At 43.7% G+C, this 16,634-nt stretch overlaps 2 protein-coding genes across 7 annotated transcripts in view; one reads left to right on the forward strand and one right to left on the reverse strand.

The window, feature by feature from the left end:
• Positions 1 to 16,634, forward strand: part of GALK2 (galactokinase 2) — a 79,844-nt gene that overhangs the window by 46,669 nt on the left and 16,541 nt on the right. For all 6 annotated transcript variants that reach the window (XM_037909913.2, XM_027829080.3, XM_037909916.2 and 3 more), the window contains one exon: positions 6,359 to 6,569. In XM_037909913.2, the coding sequence (XP_037765841.1) occupies positions 6,359 to 6,569 (211 nt within the window). The remainder of the gene's footprint in view (positions 1 to 6,358; positions 6,570 to 16,634) is intronic.
• Positions 1 to 16,634, reverse strand: part of FAM227B (family with sequence similarity 227 member B) — a 218,353-nt gene that overhangs the window by 10,979 nt on the left and 190,740 nt on the right. Inside the window, exon 17 of the mRNA XM_043523330.1 lies at positions 5,192 to 5,285. Within this exon, the coding sequence (XP_043379265.1) occupies positions 5,245 to 5,285 (41 nt within the window). The 3' untranslated portion in view covers positions 5,192 to 5,244. The remainder of the gene's footprint in view (positions 1 to 5,191; positions 5,286 to 16,634) is intronic.

The following is a 16,634-nucleotide window of genomic DNA, read 5'->3' on the forward strand; positions in this document are numbered from 1 at the left end:
GAGAATCTAATGCTCACTGAAACTTTTTAAGCGTCCTGTACGGGTCAATAGTGGAAAGCATACTGAGGTTGTAATTGGAAAATACCATGTTGTGTGTGTGTGTGTGTGTGTGTATTTAAGAGATACGTGATAATGCCAGTGGTCATGGCCAATTTCTTTTGCCATTGATTCTCATGGATTTCAGTGCAACCAGGGTTAGGACCTCTCTGTGAATGGCTCCTGGCAGGAATGACAAACCTTGTACTTGGGGTAAACAACAACTCAACTAACTTGGGTAGTCATTTCTTTTGGCACCTAATGCAAATAAAAGCCCAGGAATTTTCATATACCCTATTTTAACACACCATTTGTAAGACCTTCTTAAGGGTTGTTTCATAAAGCAGGGTAGGTGAACTGCACCAGCTTTTAAAATTACTTCAATTAGTTGCTTTGTGTTGTAAACTGCAGAGGGAGGGAGGGAAAGATGGATGTTACACCACCTGTTAGAGATGACACAATCCCTGAAAAAGTATGTTTCACAGCTGTGCAGTTTTAAGGAAACTAACAATTTACATCTGCCCACTTTTAAGCACATGTTGCCAAGATGGATAGTTGCATGCACAATAAAAAAATTTGTTGAGACAGAAAAAACCTGTTTTCTTTAGGAACAGGTCATAGAGGGGTGAAGGTGGGCAGATGAGGGGAGGGAGGGTTGTCTTTTAGGTACTATTAACACAGCAGAACTAATAAGCTAACAGATGTATGAAACAGCATCTTAAGCCTCACAACACAGCTTTTTAGGTCATTCTTATTGATGGATCTCTTGATGGTAGTATTTGTCCTTCATTCCTGTGGCTCTCATCTCATTTTCCTTACTCTTCCCCTTGCAGACATTTACACATGGGCAGAAATACCAGCATAACATATTCCTAATTGCTTTGGTTGGCAGAGGATATAATGAATCCTTGATTACCACTCTGTACATGCTGTCTTTCCTTCTCCTTTCTCCAGCATTCATTCATTTCCTTTCTATTCAGATTTTTATACTGTGCTCACCACCGTAGTCCCTGGATGCTTTCCAGGAGTACATTAAGCAACATGACGAAAATCTGTCACGTTTGTTAACTCATCCTCTCTCCAAAGGGAAAGGTGTGTGCAGTAGAGTGTTTTGGCTTGGATTTTATATAAAATAGAAATAAATATCTACGTGTGTGTATGTAAACCCCTCCATAGAGCTATGTTGGTTAGAGAAGGCAAGGCCAAAGAAATGCATCTTGTATTTAGAGCATATGGTGGGTGAGGTTTGTGATGGTGCTTAATTTCTGTGGGAGTTCATTCCACAAAGATTTGCGCCAGCCCACAAGAAAGTTTTATCTCCTGCACACATGATCTTTATCATTATTGTAGGAGTTCAGTTGTGCCAGAGGAGCAAAATTGTCTACCATAGTCTTCAGCCCAGAGCCTATTTAATACATTCTCATGGTGCCCTGCAATAGGTTATGTTTGGCCAGGGCATCATTTGACTCTTATTCTTTTGTGTACAGTGGAGGTCAAACACCTACGTCCAACAAACAGAAGACGACAGAACCATGTTTAATTGAACGGTTGACTTTATCATAAAAAAAATAATCAAATTGCCAGATACTGAATTTCTGTTTCAGACATTCCTGAAAAATGGGAAAGATTTTCAGACTTCTAGTGTTAACCTAGTAATCCAGTAACGAGTGCCCTGTTTGGGACAGCTAGGGCCTGACTTTCAGAGAAGCTGAGCATAATCATAACTCCAACTGAAGTCAATGGTTGCTAAACACCTCTGAACAATAACCTCGCAGCTGTATGACCATTGTGTACCATTGGTAGGGGCAGAGAAATATTGCTTGCTCCTTCCTCTGAAGCATCCCTGGAGCTTCATCAGGTGCTCCTGGGCATGCTCTTTGGCTACAGGAAGTTCAGGGATGGGGAATGACATTGCACCTGCGTGGGCCAGACTGGAAGACGGGGTGAATGTGGTGCAGACTTGGTGGGGCCAGCAACTGCAGCAGGGATGACTTTGCAGGGCTTAGTGGTGATGCCTGGGATCTCCCTCACTTCCCTGCACTGGGCTCAGCAGCTGCTATGCTTGGGAACCACTCTTTGTGGGTGACTGTTTTGTTTCCTTATTCTGGGCAGGAGTTTTGTTGGAGAATAAACTTTGAATACCCAATGTTAGCAAAAATGTAGGTCTCTACTCCTTTGTACTATACTTCAGGTTACTCTATCTATAAAATGGGATTAATAATGCCTACTTACCTATCTACCTGAATGGGTGCTGTAAAGTTTAATCAGTTAATGTTTGTGAAGTACTGAAAGACCCTCAGATGTTACTATAGGACTGCAAAGTACTAGGATAGTATTATTATGATGTAAGGCTAAGTATACCAATACTCACTATGAATCATTGTTTATACTTGTCCCATCATTGACTGGGATATACTTTTTCACATTTACTTATAGTGTAATCTTAGAAATCGATAGGTCACGTTATTGGAGTGGGTAGTGATAGATGAAACTTGGAAAGAGCAGGAAAAGCGGCCACTGAAGACACTTCAAAGACCCTTAAGCAGAATCTCAACTCATGCGGCATAAATATTGATCACTTTGAAGACAGAGCCAAGGACAGACCCGAATGTAGAGCAACTATCAATAAATGTTGTAAACAGTTTGAGAAAAAACAGATGTGAAAAAGTGATTGAAAAAAGAGCCAAGCGTCATGCCAAGTCTTCAGTGGGTGCCTACACATTTCTGTAGGACATGTGTTTGTGACCTCGCTCCTTACAGATTGGATCATACAGCTACAGGGGGAAAAAAAAAAACCCACCACCAAGATGTTGTGATGTCATCATCAGATACGACAGATGGCCATACATTTATAGTGTTCCAGTGAGACTGTAGTATTGAGCAATAAGGGCTAGAAGAAGAGGGTGTATCCTGGCAGTTAAGAAGTAGCTTGAGGATGCCTCACGTCCTTAGTCCATCTGATCAGTAACTGTCAGGAAACACCAAACTATGGGGTCAGTATTCTTGTAAATTCAGTAGATGGATTTTCCCCTATTTCTTTTTTGGGTCTGGTGTTCATTGTATTTTGAGTTAATGGGGTGGGATTTTTTCTTTTAAAAATGGTCAGAAACTGTGTTGTCCTAAGTTTAGAATGATCACTAAAATACCAGCTGCTAATGTTTTGCAGTGATCGGTTTCTTTTCAGTATGTTTAGTCTGTAGAGTATCTAAATAGCAAGCTCATTTCAAATGCAGCCTCTCTCTTCAAGGAATTGGGAAGGATGTGGTAATGTGCCAGTGGCATAAAATATAGTGCATTATTTATTCAGATAATAGAAAGCAGCGTGTTGGTTTTTTTAAGTGATTACACCTGTTTAATTTCAAGTAATGAGGGTTACAAGATGCTGTTCATTAGTGTAATACAATAATTCTTTACATTCCTTCAGTACCATTAAGCTGAAGATCTCAAATCACTTTTACAGACAACTATTCAAGATATGAAAGATTAAAATTAAAAAAAAAGTTAAAATGTGAAGAAAACATTACCCACTGCAACTGTGACTCACCGGCTGGCACCCTGCCTTCTGGCTGAATGTAGCCTTGTTGGATTTTTCTCTCTGCTGACCAGCCGTTCATCTTGTGATTTGGACTTCCAGCTGGATCACGTTTAGCCTCATCCATTGAGGCCAGTAAACCAGAGGGTAACTCTGCAGTCCCACAACTTCACATCAAATCATCAGGCCAGGGTCAGGCCACTAGTCCTTCCACCCTTCTGCTTGGGGTCTCCTCATGCTAGCCTCCTCAGTAAGACAGCCCAGTCCTTCTCTCTACCCTGGGTTTTGCCTTGTCAGGCCTCTTCCTTCTCTCCTAAGATACCTCCTACATCAGACCACCTTCTCCTCAAAGGGCTCATATGCTCAGCAGGGACTGCCCTGGGGCCAGCTCCCAACGTGACAAAGGAAAGAAAACAAAACTAAAGGAAATAAAGAGCAGTACTCAACCCCCTGTCCACAAGGACCCTCCAACCAACTGTACTACTGCTCCACGCTCATAGGAAAGCTAGGCTCACTGCTTTGCTTCTCTCTGGGAGCTGAGCTGAGAGGTCTGTCTACCTCCCTGTGAGCTGGGCTTCTCCCTTTTGAAGCTCCTCCTCCAAGTCCACCATACTTCACAGGTGTGATGGGGTGGGGCTGCCTGAGTCCAGCGGTGCTCCTTAACCCCTTCCTGTCTAGTGCAGACTTTGTATGTCCCATAACACCCCCATTTTATAGGTGAGGAAACTGAGATACAGGCAGATTAATGTTGTGGAGCTCTGGGTGCTCAGCATCTTTGAAATCAGGCCAAAGGTGACTTCTCCAGCATCTCAAAAACAGTGCCAGAGCCAGGCCATTGCCTTACTCTCAGGCCCCTGCTTTAGCTACTAGACAGGGCCACTCCTTTCTGTGTCTGAACGTACATGTCTGTATTTTAAATGGCTTCAGAGTCATGTGGTTAGGATCTCATGTGGTCTGTTTTCCTGCTCTAGTTTCTATGCTCTGCGCCATATCAACTTTGGAAAGGCAGTAGAGGGCACCAAAAGTAGTTAATTTTTGTAGACTGCAATAAAGCAAAAACTGAAAAGGCCCATGTACAATAATGCTTGAGGAGAAGCAGGACAGTGAGAAGCTGCAGCAAGTAGCGGGACAGCAGCTCAGTCATGGTGCAAACCAGCAGTATCCTGCTATAACAAATCTGTATGAGGAAAAAGTATCCACCAGTTCTTGGAAAAGTCACAGCTCTCCTAGAGGCCTCAATTACACAATGCAAATACTTAACTTTCAGCATGTGCTTAAGTCCCACAAACCTGACAGTTAGCCCCACTGAAGTGTTTTGCTGAAAAGAGAGGATTTGCTGAATTGAGACCTTAATGGTTTCAAACAAACTTAAAACCAATATTTATTGAAAAGAAAGACCATGATGGGGAACATCCTGGCCCCACTCAATCAGCACACTTGAGAGCAGAACACATTCTCAGTTTAATATGACAAACTCCTGTTTAAATGCCTCAAGAAAAATCTGCATTGTTCAGGTAGGACTGAGGCTCCCTTTTAAAATGAATGTTAATAGAATGTTGTAATTATAAAAAAAAATATGATACACTAGCAAGCTTGCATTTAAGGGTCCAGCACTAACCTTACCATGCCATTCATTTCTCCAAGGCTCTTCTAAGACAGTTAGGATCATAACAGCCTCAGATACTTGGATTCATTAAATACCACCAGTCAGGCTGAGCTGTCAATATTAGATCAAAGACAAATAACATAGTAAGTCTTTCTGGGATTTTCCAGTGCTACTGTGCTGGGGCATGTGTACAAACAAATGCCTGAAATTACCTTTATCAAGTGAATAATAGTTGGAGGTGGTAGTCTATGTAGAAAAGGAGGGATCATTGATTTGACTGGACATATGCAATGTCAATAAGTGTTTTAAGAAAAGAAATGCTTAATTTTTCTGTGCTGTGATTGACAGAAGTCTTCCTGTTCTGGAACTACATTGGTGTATAAACATATTGGCTAGTGTAAAAGAGCTGGACTCACCCTTGTGGCACCTCCTGCTGGTCATTGGGAATTAGCTCTTTTCCAGCCTGGAGTATCCCCTGCAGGCCAGTGATTGGCACAGCTCTGGCCCCCCCGCCCGTGTCCCTCACAGACCCCGGTGCCCCTTTCTCTGGGGTTCTGCCCCCTGACAGTACCTCCACACTCTGCCTCTGGGTCTCCCCTTCCTGGGGAACCCCCAACCCACTATCCCCACCTTGCCTCAGTCTGGGCTACTGCCAGTCATCACCAAGCCCCCGCTCCCTGGGGCAGGTTGCAGTGTAAAGGCCACTCATCATAGGCAAGGGGGTTCAGACCTGCAGCCTTCCAGTACCTCTATGGGCCTTTGGACCAGGCCCTACAGCCTAGGGAGATGTCAGCTTGAAGCACCCCCGCTCAGCCTACTCCTTCCCCAGCACTGCACCCCCCTCAGTGCCCAGGCAGGCAGCCATACCCTGCTCTCTCCTAGCCTGGAGAGAAAATCCTTAGGTCACTGGCTCACAGCCTTTTTATACAGGCCAGCAAGGGTCTGATTGGGGTGTGGCCCAGCTGTGGCTGCTTCCCCAATCAGCCAGCCACAGACCTCTCCAGGGCTGCTTTTAACCCCTTCTATTTTAGGAGCGGGGTAGCCACCCGGCTACAGCTAGTTGCTGTGTAAGGATAGATAGCTTTTGCTGGGGGGGGAATCAGTTTTAAGATCTGTTTGCTTTATGAAATATTTCTTGTCAATGTCAAACTACAGTGTGGTATTGTCTGTTTTTCACATTGTAGCTTCTCTCAAAGGCAAAAGGCCTAGAATGGAAAAAAATGCTGAAGCTCCAAGATGTGCAGGCCAAGCTAGGAGTTAGCCTGAAGGAAATGCTGACCATTGTTGAGGAGGTATTTCACCCGGAGCCTTACAGTGTAGAGGAAATTTGTACATGCCTGGGAATTAGCCTTGAGGAGCTCCGCACTCAGATCCTCAGTCAAAACACGCAAGATGGTGAGTCTACATCAGATGGTGTTTTTCATTTTAAAAAGCTTGTATTATGTAAAATGTCTATGTGCTAATAAATAGAGGACATGGAAATCTTGCTAAAAGAGTTCAGCAGGACCCTGTGGGAGGTTTTCTAGGGTGAAAGAACTGATATTATGATATAAGCCCCATTTGTTCCCATCTTTATACTGAAATAGAGAAATGAATTTAAACATAGTTCCAGCAAAACCAGTTTGTAAAACACTTTGAGTGGCTGTTGTGGACAGAGCCAAGCGATCTTAGAATCATGGCTTAGGAAGTATCTACATTACACAACTTTTTAAATGCATAGCTCTAACAAAACCAAACCATATTAGCAGTCACCTCACTGGAGTCTTGTTGAAACCAATTTTAAACACCATTCCTTAACTCACATTAAAGATTAAGAGCTTCTCTACACGGTGGGGTAATATGCTCTATAGGGGGGATGATTTCTAAAGCACACTAGTGTGTTGCAAATTAATTTGTCCGCATACACAAAAAATAGCAGTGTGGCCATTGCAACTCAGCCTGAAGCTTAGGCTCAAGGGTAGGAGGTCAGGTGGGCTTGAGAGCCCAAACTCCAGCCTGAGCTGCAACGTCCATACTGCTATTTTTAGCACGCTAGCTTGAACCCTGCTTGCCTGAGTCCATCTCCTGGGCCTGGGAGGCTCGTTCCTAGCTGCAGCATAGACATACTCTTAAGGTTCCTAGTGCACTTTAGCGGAGTTCTGTTTCAAATAGCACTACATTAAAGCGCACCGGCAGGATCTACACCCATCAGGTAATGCGCAACCCATTCGTGCGGTTTAGAAATCACACCCCGTAGAGCAGATTATCCCAGCAGGGATACAAGCCCTTATATAGATGGGGCCAACATTTCTGATTTCAAAGTGAAACAAAATATAATCAAAACCCATGAAAACTTGTACATGCTTAAGGAAACTTGCCTTGGGTAGCATGTGGTCTAAATCCTCTTCTTTGAAAGAGGGCATTTGTTTTTTGCCCCCTGCTTTAGGTAACTGTTGATGGAAGAAATCAGTGTAATGCAATATATTTGCTTACCCTCTCTCCCATGTATTTCTACTTGTTATTAGACCATATAGTTATGGGTGCAGACCCAAAGGGACCATTTCTGTAATGTGGACTCTGTGTATGTTGAAATCAAACCATTTTCTTGAATGTAAATATGGAATTACTAAAAACTGGTTTAAGAACAAAAGCTAGAAAAAATGATCCCAGTCTATCTGCGGTGGCTTTCTGAGCTCTAGGAGCCAGGTTTCTGAGCTCTTTACACCAGTGCGACTGAGTAGAATCTTGGGTTTATACATTTAAAGAAACCTAAGCTACGTCATTTCCATAGTGTGGCCGCAGTCCTGCTGCCGCCTCCAGAGCTTAATTGCGTCCTTGCCAATCCTTCCCAAAACCTGTTCTCCCGGATATTCTTTTTTCAGTAAGCTGTGTCTGTGTCTGGGGCCATTGCCAACACGAGAGAGCGCAATGATGACACATCTTTGATGCCAAGTCTTTGCTCCTCTGCAGTGACACCAGGGGACCCAGAACTGTTCTAGCATGGGAAGTCTGAAGTGCATAAAGCTGGGAAGAAATATTTCTGTGTCACCTGCTTGATGTCTCTAGGGGTCAGAGTTGTCCCGCTGTGGCTAGGGAGCTTTGGGTACCTTCTGGTAAATTGTAGGTGATGCCTTCTTAGAATATGTGAGAAAAAGGCACAGAATGTAATGTGCCTGTCACTGAACGCACACAATCCTGGGGGGCCAAGAGCCAAGCCTGCCTGAAACACTCTCCTGTGACTATTTCAACCCTTCTCTTCCTGCCACCAGCTCACACACTTCTTCCTTTTCTCCACTCGTCCCCAGCATCGTTCTCCCATGCGGGGGGCCACAGTGCCCCCCCAGACCTCCTTATTACCCTGGCTGGCCCTGGAACACCCCACATACACAGAGGTGGGGCAGAGCTAGCTTTGCCAGTTTTATGCCATCCCAGGATTCTCCTGACTTAAGGAGAATGCTAAGCTACCCAGTTAGGACAGCTGTCTACCCCTTTGCAATGCTGGAGAGATGCCAGTATGGAATCAGAGACCAGGATCTGGCCCTACTTCTCTATAGCGGGTTATACAATACATGTGTGCATTATATGTAAAATATATTGAAGTGTGTATATCTATAACACATATATTACATGAACTATGTGCTCTTAGATATTCATTCTTTCTTCCCTTTCCTACCCCACACACTTCCATTTTCATGGGAAGCCATTGGGGTTCTCAGTTTCCTATACTATCCCCTCCCCCGTTCGCCCCCCCATATGAAACAGTATAAGAACAGTCACTCTCAGATATGACTGTAGTGCATATCTCTGGTTTTAAAAGCTAACTTTTAAGGCTCAGTAGAGTTGAATTGTTTATACAGATTGTTATTTTGACTTAAAAAACAAAACCGTCTGGATGAAAATTTTTGACATAAAAGCAATAGAAGAAAGTCCAATGAAATGTTATACTATAGCTCTGTCTAGTGTTTGCAGATGTTCGCTGAACAAAATCTCTTAAAATTTGCGTGACCATGATCTTGTTTGATAAAGCCAATTAAAATGGGTTGTGCAGAAGTCTGCTTGCATTTGTACAAGATAAAACTAAACAGATTCCTGTAAAATTAGATACAAAGAGAAATAAGACAGACACAGAGCGAAGAAATCAAATCAACTGTTTGTTATACACCAAACAAATTACACTTTATGTTGGCTTTGGAAAGCTACAGCCTCTTCAGAAAAAAATATTTTTGCTTTTGTTTGCTGTATTTTACACTGTATCCTAATGACAGAGCCTGGTTTCTTGCTATGAGAGAAGAAAATACTGATAAACAACCCAGGCTTTGTCATTATGATACTGTGAAACACAGCAAACGAAAGCAAAAATGTTGGCGAGAATTCAGTTAAATTATTTGCTGGATTCTGGTTTTTCCTTTATAGCTGAACGTAGATTTGTGGCAGTTTCTACTTCTGCCATCTCTCAAAGACTAGTGCTGTTCATTAGTAATGATCTGTGCTTATATTGCATCCTGTGAAAGAACCTGAAAGTGTTTTACAGATATTAATTAGTCTCAGAACTCCTCCCCACAGTTGCTTATGGGTTAGGAGAGGGGAAATGAAACGTTGGATTTGTGACTCAAAGCTTCACCTCCCACATCTTCATCACACTGGATGAAGCCAGGGATAACAGTACAGAAGAGGGACACTGCAGATTTCAGCTGGGCTATTGGCTTTTAGCCAATCAGAAAGGAATAATGCAAACACACTTCTCACTTTACAGTACTGTCTATTATCGTACACATTTCACTCTTTCTTTCCCTTCTATTCATATTAAAAATTCCCATTCTTTCCAATTTGACCTCTCCTTGTCTTTTTAGTGAGGCTTCTTAACCAATTGCATGACCCCTCTCTGCACCGTTAAACGGTCTTGTTAAATAGAATAGTTGCAGTTGAATTTGCAATGATATACATAAACCTGTTAGAAGCTGAATTTTTTGAGACCTGCAGCACACTTTCCTTAACTAGTGGGCAAATCCAAGGTGGGACCAAACCAAAACCAGGGATCATAATACAACTAAGCTCCATATGCAAACTTTGTAGGTAGCTGTTGAGCCAGATCCTCGCTTCTGCTCCGTCTCTTTGCTCTGTTTATTTGGCACCACAAAGACCCTGAAAAGCCATCTTGACCAGGTAACTGAGGATTCCTCCCCCACTGGGGAATCTCTGGGTGTCTGCACCACATCACCCCACTTCCCTTAAGATTAGAGGGGTATAGCAATTGCTTCCAGCCACCTTTGACTCTCCTCACCCTTCACAGCCCTTTTGGGCAAAATCAAAATCCTGGGGCTGAAACCCCCGAAGTTAGGAGAAGGTTGGATCTGATCTACACTTTGTGCCTTGGGACCCTCTCTAGAACAAATAGTATTTATTATTAATTATTCACTTTCTAAAATGCAGTTCACTATAGTTTCAGCTTGGATTTGATTGCTTCATAAAGTATTTAGGCTGCAGTGGTGGTGGGAAGGTTGTGTATTTATAAATCCCACCACAGCAGAATAGTCTTCTATAAAATGTCTTTTTTGCCATAAAATGTTTTTCTCTTTTAAATGGGATAGTCTTAAACCAGTTTTTCCTTTTTACATATAAAACAGTAATCTAATTTTGACATTTAAACCTGGGAACAGAATCACCATGGGAGCTAAAACCATCCGTTTAGTCTGTGGGTTTGGCTAGTTAACCCCCACTCAGAAAACTAACGTTAAATTCAGGAAAAATATTGCTACTGAAAAAATAAGCCTCAAACCACAATGCAATTTGAATGAGTGGGGTTGTATAGTCTTTCCCTCACACTGCGAAGTAGTCCAAAAGAGTGGTGAGCTCAGTGCAGGAACTCATTGTAACTTTTTTTTTTTTTTTTCGGCACAGAAAGGCATATTTGGAAGTGGACTTTTAAACATACTGCCACATATGCTCTCTTTATCAGGCTCTAGCCCGAGTTTTGTCACAAGGAGCATGCGCCAGCAGAGTGGGGAAGCAGAGTGCAGCCGTAGCTTCTAAGGAAGAGTAAGATAGAGTAATAATGGAGTGGTTGGTCTACTTTAGCAACAAAAAGCACTTTTAGAGGGCAGGCATTTCTGTGGTAAAAAAAATCATTAAACCAGTAGGTACCATAATCTTTAAAATGCAATTGCTCTGTTTTCAGAGGACCAGATTGTGAGTAGTTATTAGGGGCTGTCAAGCGATTAAAAAAAGTAATCAGGATTAGTTGCACTTTTAAACAGTAATAGAATACCATTTATTTAAATATTTTTGGATGTTTTCTACATTTTCAAATATATTGATTTCAGTTACAACACAGAATACAAAGTGTACAGTGCTCACTTTACATTTATTTTCATTACAAATATCTGCATTGGTAAAAAAACGAAATAGTATTTTTCAATTCACCTAATACAAGTGCTGTAGCGCAATCTCTTTATCATGAAAGTTGAACTTACAAATGTAGAATTATGTACAAAAAGTAACTGCATTCAAAAATAATATAAAACTTTAGAATCTACAAGTCCACTCAGTCCTACTTCAGTCAATTGCTCAGACAAACAAGCTGGGTTACAATTTGCAGGAGATAATGCTGCCCACGTATTATTTACAGTGTCACCTGAAAGTGAGAACAGGCATTTGCATGGCACTTTTGTAGCTGGCCTCACAAGATATTTACGTGCCAGATGCACTAAAGATTCATATGTCCATTCATGCTTCAACCACCATTCTAGAGGACATGCTTCCATGTGGATGATGGGTTCTGCTCGATAACGATCCAAAGCAGAGTTGACCAACGCATGTTCATTTTCATCATCTGAGTCAGATGCCACCAGCAGAAGATTGATTTTTCTTTTTTGGTGGTTCGGGTTCTGTAGTTTCTACATTGGAGTGTTGCTCTTTTAAGACTTCTGAAAGCATTCTCCACACCTCCTCCCTCTCAGATTTTTGGAAGGCACTTCTGATTCTTAAACCTTGGGTCGAGTGCTGTATTTATCCTTAGAAATCTCACATTGGTACCTTCTTTGAGTTTTGTCAAATCTGCTGTGAAAGCGTTCTTAAAAAGAACATGCTGGGTCATCATCCGAGACTGCTGTAACATGAAATATATGGCAGAATGGTAAAACAGAACAGGAGACATACAATTCTCCCCCAAGGAGTTCAGTCATAAATTTAAATTAACGCATTATTTTTTAACGAGCATCATCAGCATGAAAGCATGTCCTCTGGAATGGTGGCCGAAGCATGAAGGGACATATGAATGTTTAGCATATCTGGCACGTAAATACCTTGCAGTGCCAGCTATAAAAGTGCCATGTGAACGCCTGTTCTCACTTGCAGGTGACAAGGACAGAAGCAGTCAGCAGTATCTCCTGTAAATGTAAACAAACTTGTTTGTCTTAGCAACTGGCTGAACAAGACATAGGACTGAGTGGATTTTGTTTTGTTTTTTTGAGTGCAGTTATGTACCAAAAAAAAAAATCTACATTTGTAAGTTAAACTTTCAAGATGAAGATTGCACTACAGTACTTGTATGAGGTGAACTGAAATATACTATTTATTTTGTTCTTCATTTTTACAGTGCAAATATTTGTAATAAGAATATAAAGTAAGCACTGTACACTTTGTATTCTGTGTTGTAATAATATATTTGAAAATGTATAAAAACATCCAAAATATTTAATGTCAATTGGTATTCTATTGTTTAACAGTGCACTTAAGTGCAATTCATTTTTCTTTTTTTGAGTTAATCGCATGAATTAACTGTGGTTAATCGACAACCCTAGTAGTTACTCACAGGAGTAGGCCCATTAGAGTGACTGGGATGCCTTGTGTGTGTAACTGCTCACTGTTGTCTGTGAGAGGATGGGGAATTATAATCTGCCCCAGATGAAATATAACGCCACGTGGCAACATTTTTTTGTATAAATTAAAAGCCAGATTTGGTAACACACATTCAGTAGTATCTTTCTCTGCTAATAGTTCCATTGAAATCAATGGTTTCAGAGTAGCAGCCGTCTTAGTCTGTATTCGCAAAAAGAAAAGGAGTACTTGTGGCACCTTAGAGACTAACCAATTTATTTGAGCATAAGCTTTCTTGAGCTGCTGTAGCTCACGAAAGCTTATGCTCAAATAAATTGGTTAGTCTCTAAGGTGCCACAAGTACTCCTTTTCTTTTTATTGAAATCAATGGGACACCTTACAGAGAAAGGTATATTCCACATTTGTAAAGGTGGTAGACTCTTTCCCGTTATAATTTTGGATGGTAAGTTCTTCCCCTATGATAGATTTCTTGCAGCCCTACTACATCTTCAGAGACGAGCCATGTTTAGTTCACTAATATACAGTGAAATGTATCTTAAGCAGGTACCAACGAGACCTGACAAAATGTATAGCCTAGTAGAGGTTGATCTTTAGGTAAAGTTCAAATTGTGCAGGAAACCCCAAAGAAAGGAATCTGCTGAAAGTCAAGTAATAACAAATAATACAACTTACTGGAAGCCACAATGTTTAATTATTTATTTTTTAAAAAAATCTGCATCAGCACCATGGTTGGGTTTGCACGATTTTCATACACTTAAAATCCAAAAATGACCTTACCGGACAAAAACCAAAAAACCCAACCCCAACCGTGGTACAGTTCTTTGCTATATTTATCTAACCCACATTTGTTTGAGACTAATAGTCGGTGGACTATTGCTGTTTGTTTTTTAAAATAATTTTTATGTGGATTTCAGACAAGGTTTCATTAATGGCAGTTTAGTCTTAACATTTCTACATTTTGTTGTTGCAGCCCTTGGTGCATTGTTTCCTCCAAGTAGGCAATGAATGTTTTGGACCCATTTGAATAGGGCTCTGAAGAAGTCATTTAAGGGCAAGGCCTTTGCAGAAACATGGAGGCTAGGTGCGCAGAGCCCATAATGAGGCTGCAGGACCCACTCAGGCTCGTGGGGCTCGGTCCCAGGGGCTGTTTAATTGCAGTGTAGATGTTTAGGCTTGGGCTGGAGCCTGGGCTGTAGGACACTGCAAGCTGGGAAGGTCACAGAGCTCAGGCTACAGCCTAAGCCTGATCGTCTACACCGCCCCTTAGCCCAAGCCCTATGAGTCAGTCAGCTGACATGGGCCAGTTGTAGGTTTTTAATTGTAGTGTAAACCCTCAGTGTCCTAATTGCTGCTCCTTTGCATCCTTCTGAGCCAGATAACCGAGAAGATGCTGCAGCCCTTAGTCCTTACCCTGGTAAAACTGCCATTGCCTTCAGTGGAAGTCTAACCCCTGTGTGGGGACTGCAGGATTTGGCCTTTGATGGCTCTGTAATAGTCTTAGCTCTTTAAAACAACTCTATTACTAGCTCAGATATAAGATTTGTATTGCGCATCTGTAAATTTTATACCTTTGCCACTTTGGCCACTGTGACAGGGTCGGGCCAGACTGCTACAGGAGAGTAATTGTTTGGTGTGTTTTTTTTTTTTTTTTTTTTTTTAAGCAAAAGATGTTTTTATTTGCATAACACATTTACAAAGTAAAAACAGCAGCACATGCAATGTGTAACACAGCAACCAATCACAATTGTTTTCTCATTAGCTTCAGGGGAGGGAAGTGTTCAAGCTTGCCTGGGCCCAGAGCCGGGGGCTTCCTCAACTCTCGTGGTCTTCCACGCTTCTGAGTTACCTGGTGGCCCAGAGCGAGGGGGCTTCATTGACTCTCATGGTCTTCCACCCCCTCGAGTTACCTGGCGCCACGCCCGAGTGTCACCAACAATTCCCTCCTCTGAAAGCACCCAACAAGAGGGGCAGGCTGTGGGGTGGACAATCCGGGGACGGGACGGGACGTGCACCCACATGTGAAAGGACTCCTCTAAGGTGGTGGTGTCCGCAGCAGCAATGGCTGGGGCTGGGGTCCCTTACTCTCTCCCCCAATCAAAGGGTCAGACAAAGGGACCCGGACGGGGACACCAAGCAGAGAACCTCAGACAGCGCCCACCGCTCCTCAAAAGCATCAAGGGAGTCGGTGGATGCCGCCCACAGGAACTCCGCCCGGATACGTGAACGGACCGAGGATCGGAAAACGGCCCCACAGTCACAGGAAACTCCATTGGCCAACCTCCTCTCTCTGGTTTTATAGATGGCTGTTTTAGCCAGGGCCAGGAGGAGGTTAACTAGGAGATCCTGCGACTGTGAGGCCATGGATGGGGAGTGCATAAATAAAAAGGTGAGGGGAAAAATGCAACCAAAAACATAATAGGAGATTTGTGAGGAGCTGGAACAGGGGCTGCAGCCTGGCGCACTCCAAATATACGTGCACCACGATTTCCCTCACACCACAAAAGGGACAAGTATCTGGGACAGGGGTGAACCGCGCCAAGTACGTGCCCATGCTCACAGCTCCATGAAGGAGCCGCCAACTGATGTCCCCGACGGGCCTCGGAACCAAGGTGGAATATAGGCTGGTCCACCGGGGCTGCTCACCCTCCAAAGGTGGCAGAAGGTCTCGCCACTTTGTGTAGGGGCGGGATACTGGGGTGAGGGCGTGAAGGGTGTGGAAAACGAGCTTGTATAGATGTTTCCTTGGCACGGTTTGGAAGCGTACTGGCTGCAGTTCATGCAGCCGGCTCGCAGTGAAGAGGTGAGGAGGTCGATTGGGTCTGTGGGGCAGGGGTCCAATTAAAAGGTCTGGCGGGCCTGGGGTAGAGGGTGGGCGGGGCATGCCCTCCAGCAGGACCTGGTCGAGGTAAGCTCGAGCAGCGGGCAGCAAAGTGGCCTTCACCTCCTGAAGTACGCACCAGGAGGTGCAAGGTCTGGAGAGCCCCATGCACGGGGCGAGCGTCAGGGGATCCAGCCAGTCTCCCCGGTCGTAGTCCAGGAAGTCTCCGATTCTCGTGACTTCTGCCAGGATCAAGCTCTGGCGCACTGAGCGGGACTCTGCCACCTGCACATAGAGCTGGGGGTTGTGTAGCTGGGGCTCCGCGAGGAGATCTACCCCCTCGGTGGCCGCCACGGACCTGGTCGTTTAAAAACAGTTTCCAAGTCCGGAGGAGGTCCTGGTAGAAGACTGGCAGCCCCGAGAGGTCTCGCGGAAGACCTCCCGGACGGAGATAAAAGAGCTGCCGGTCATATCGGAGCCCTCAGATGCGGCGCAGGATGGCGTGCGCCAGTGTGCTCCATGCCGAACTGCCTGCACCATAGAGGAGCCTCTGTAGGGCCTGGAGGCAGAAGACACGGACCTGAGTGTGTAGACACTTCAGGCCCTGTCATCCTTCCTTCAGGGATAGATGAAGAACCCCTACAGGGGCCCACTGCGTTCCTGACCAAAAGAATCCCAGAATCAATGTCCGGAGTTTGGTCAGGAAACCCGGGACCAGGGTGTTGAGCTGGTACCAGAGCATGGACAGGACTAGTTGATTAAGCACCAGCGCTCTCCCTCGGAGGGAGAGACATCGGAGTAGTCCCGTCCATTTCCGGAGCCGCTCT

This window comes from Chelonia mydas, chromosome 10 (genome assembly GCF_015237465.2).
Source record: "Chelonia mydas isolate rCheMyd1 chromosome 10, rCheMyd1.pri.v2, whole genome shotgun sequence".
Classification (NCBI taxonomy): domain Eukaryota; kingdom Metazoa; phylum Chordata; order Testudines; family Cheloniidae; genus Chelonia; species Chelonia mydas.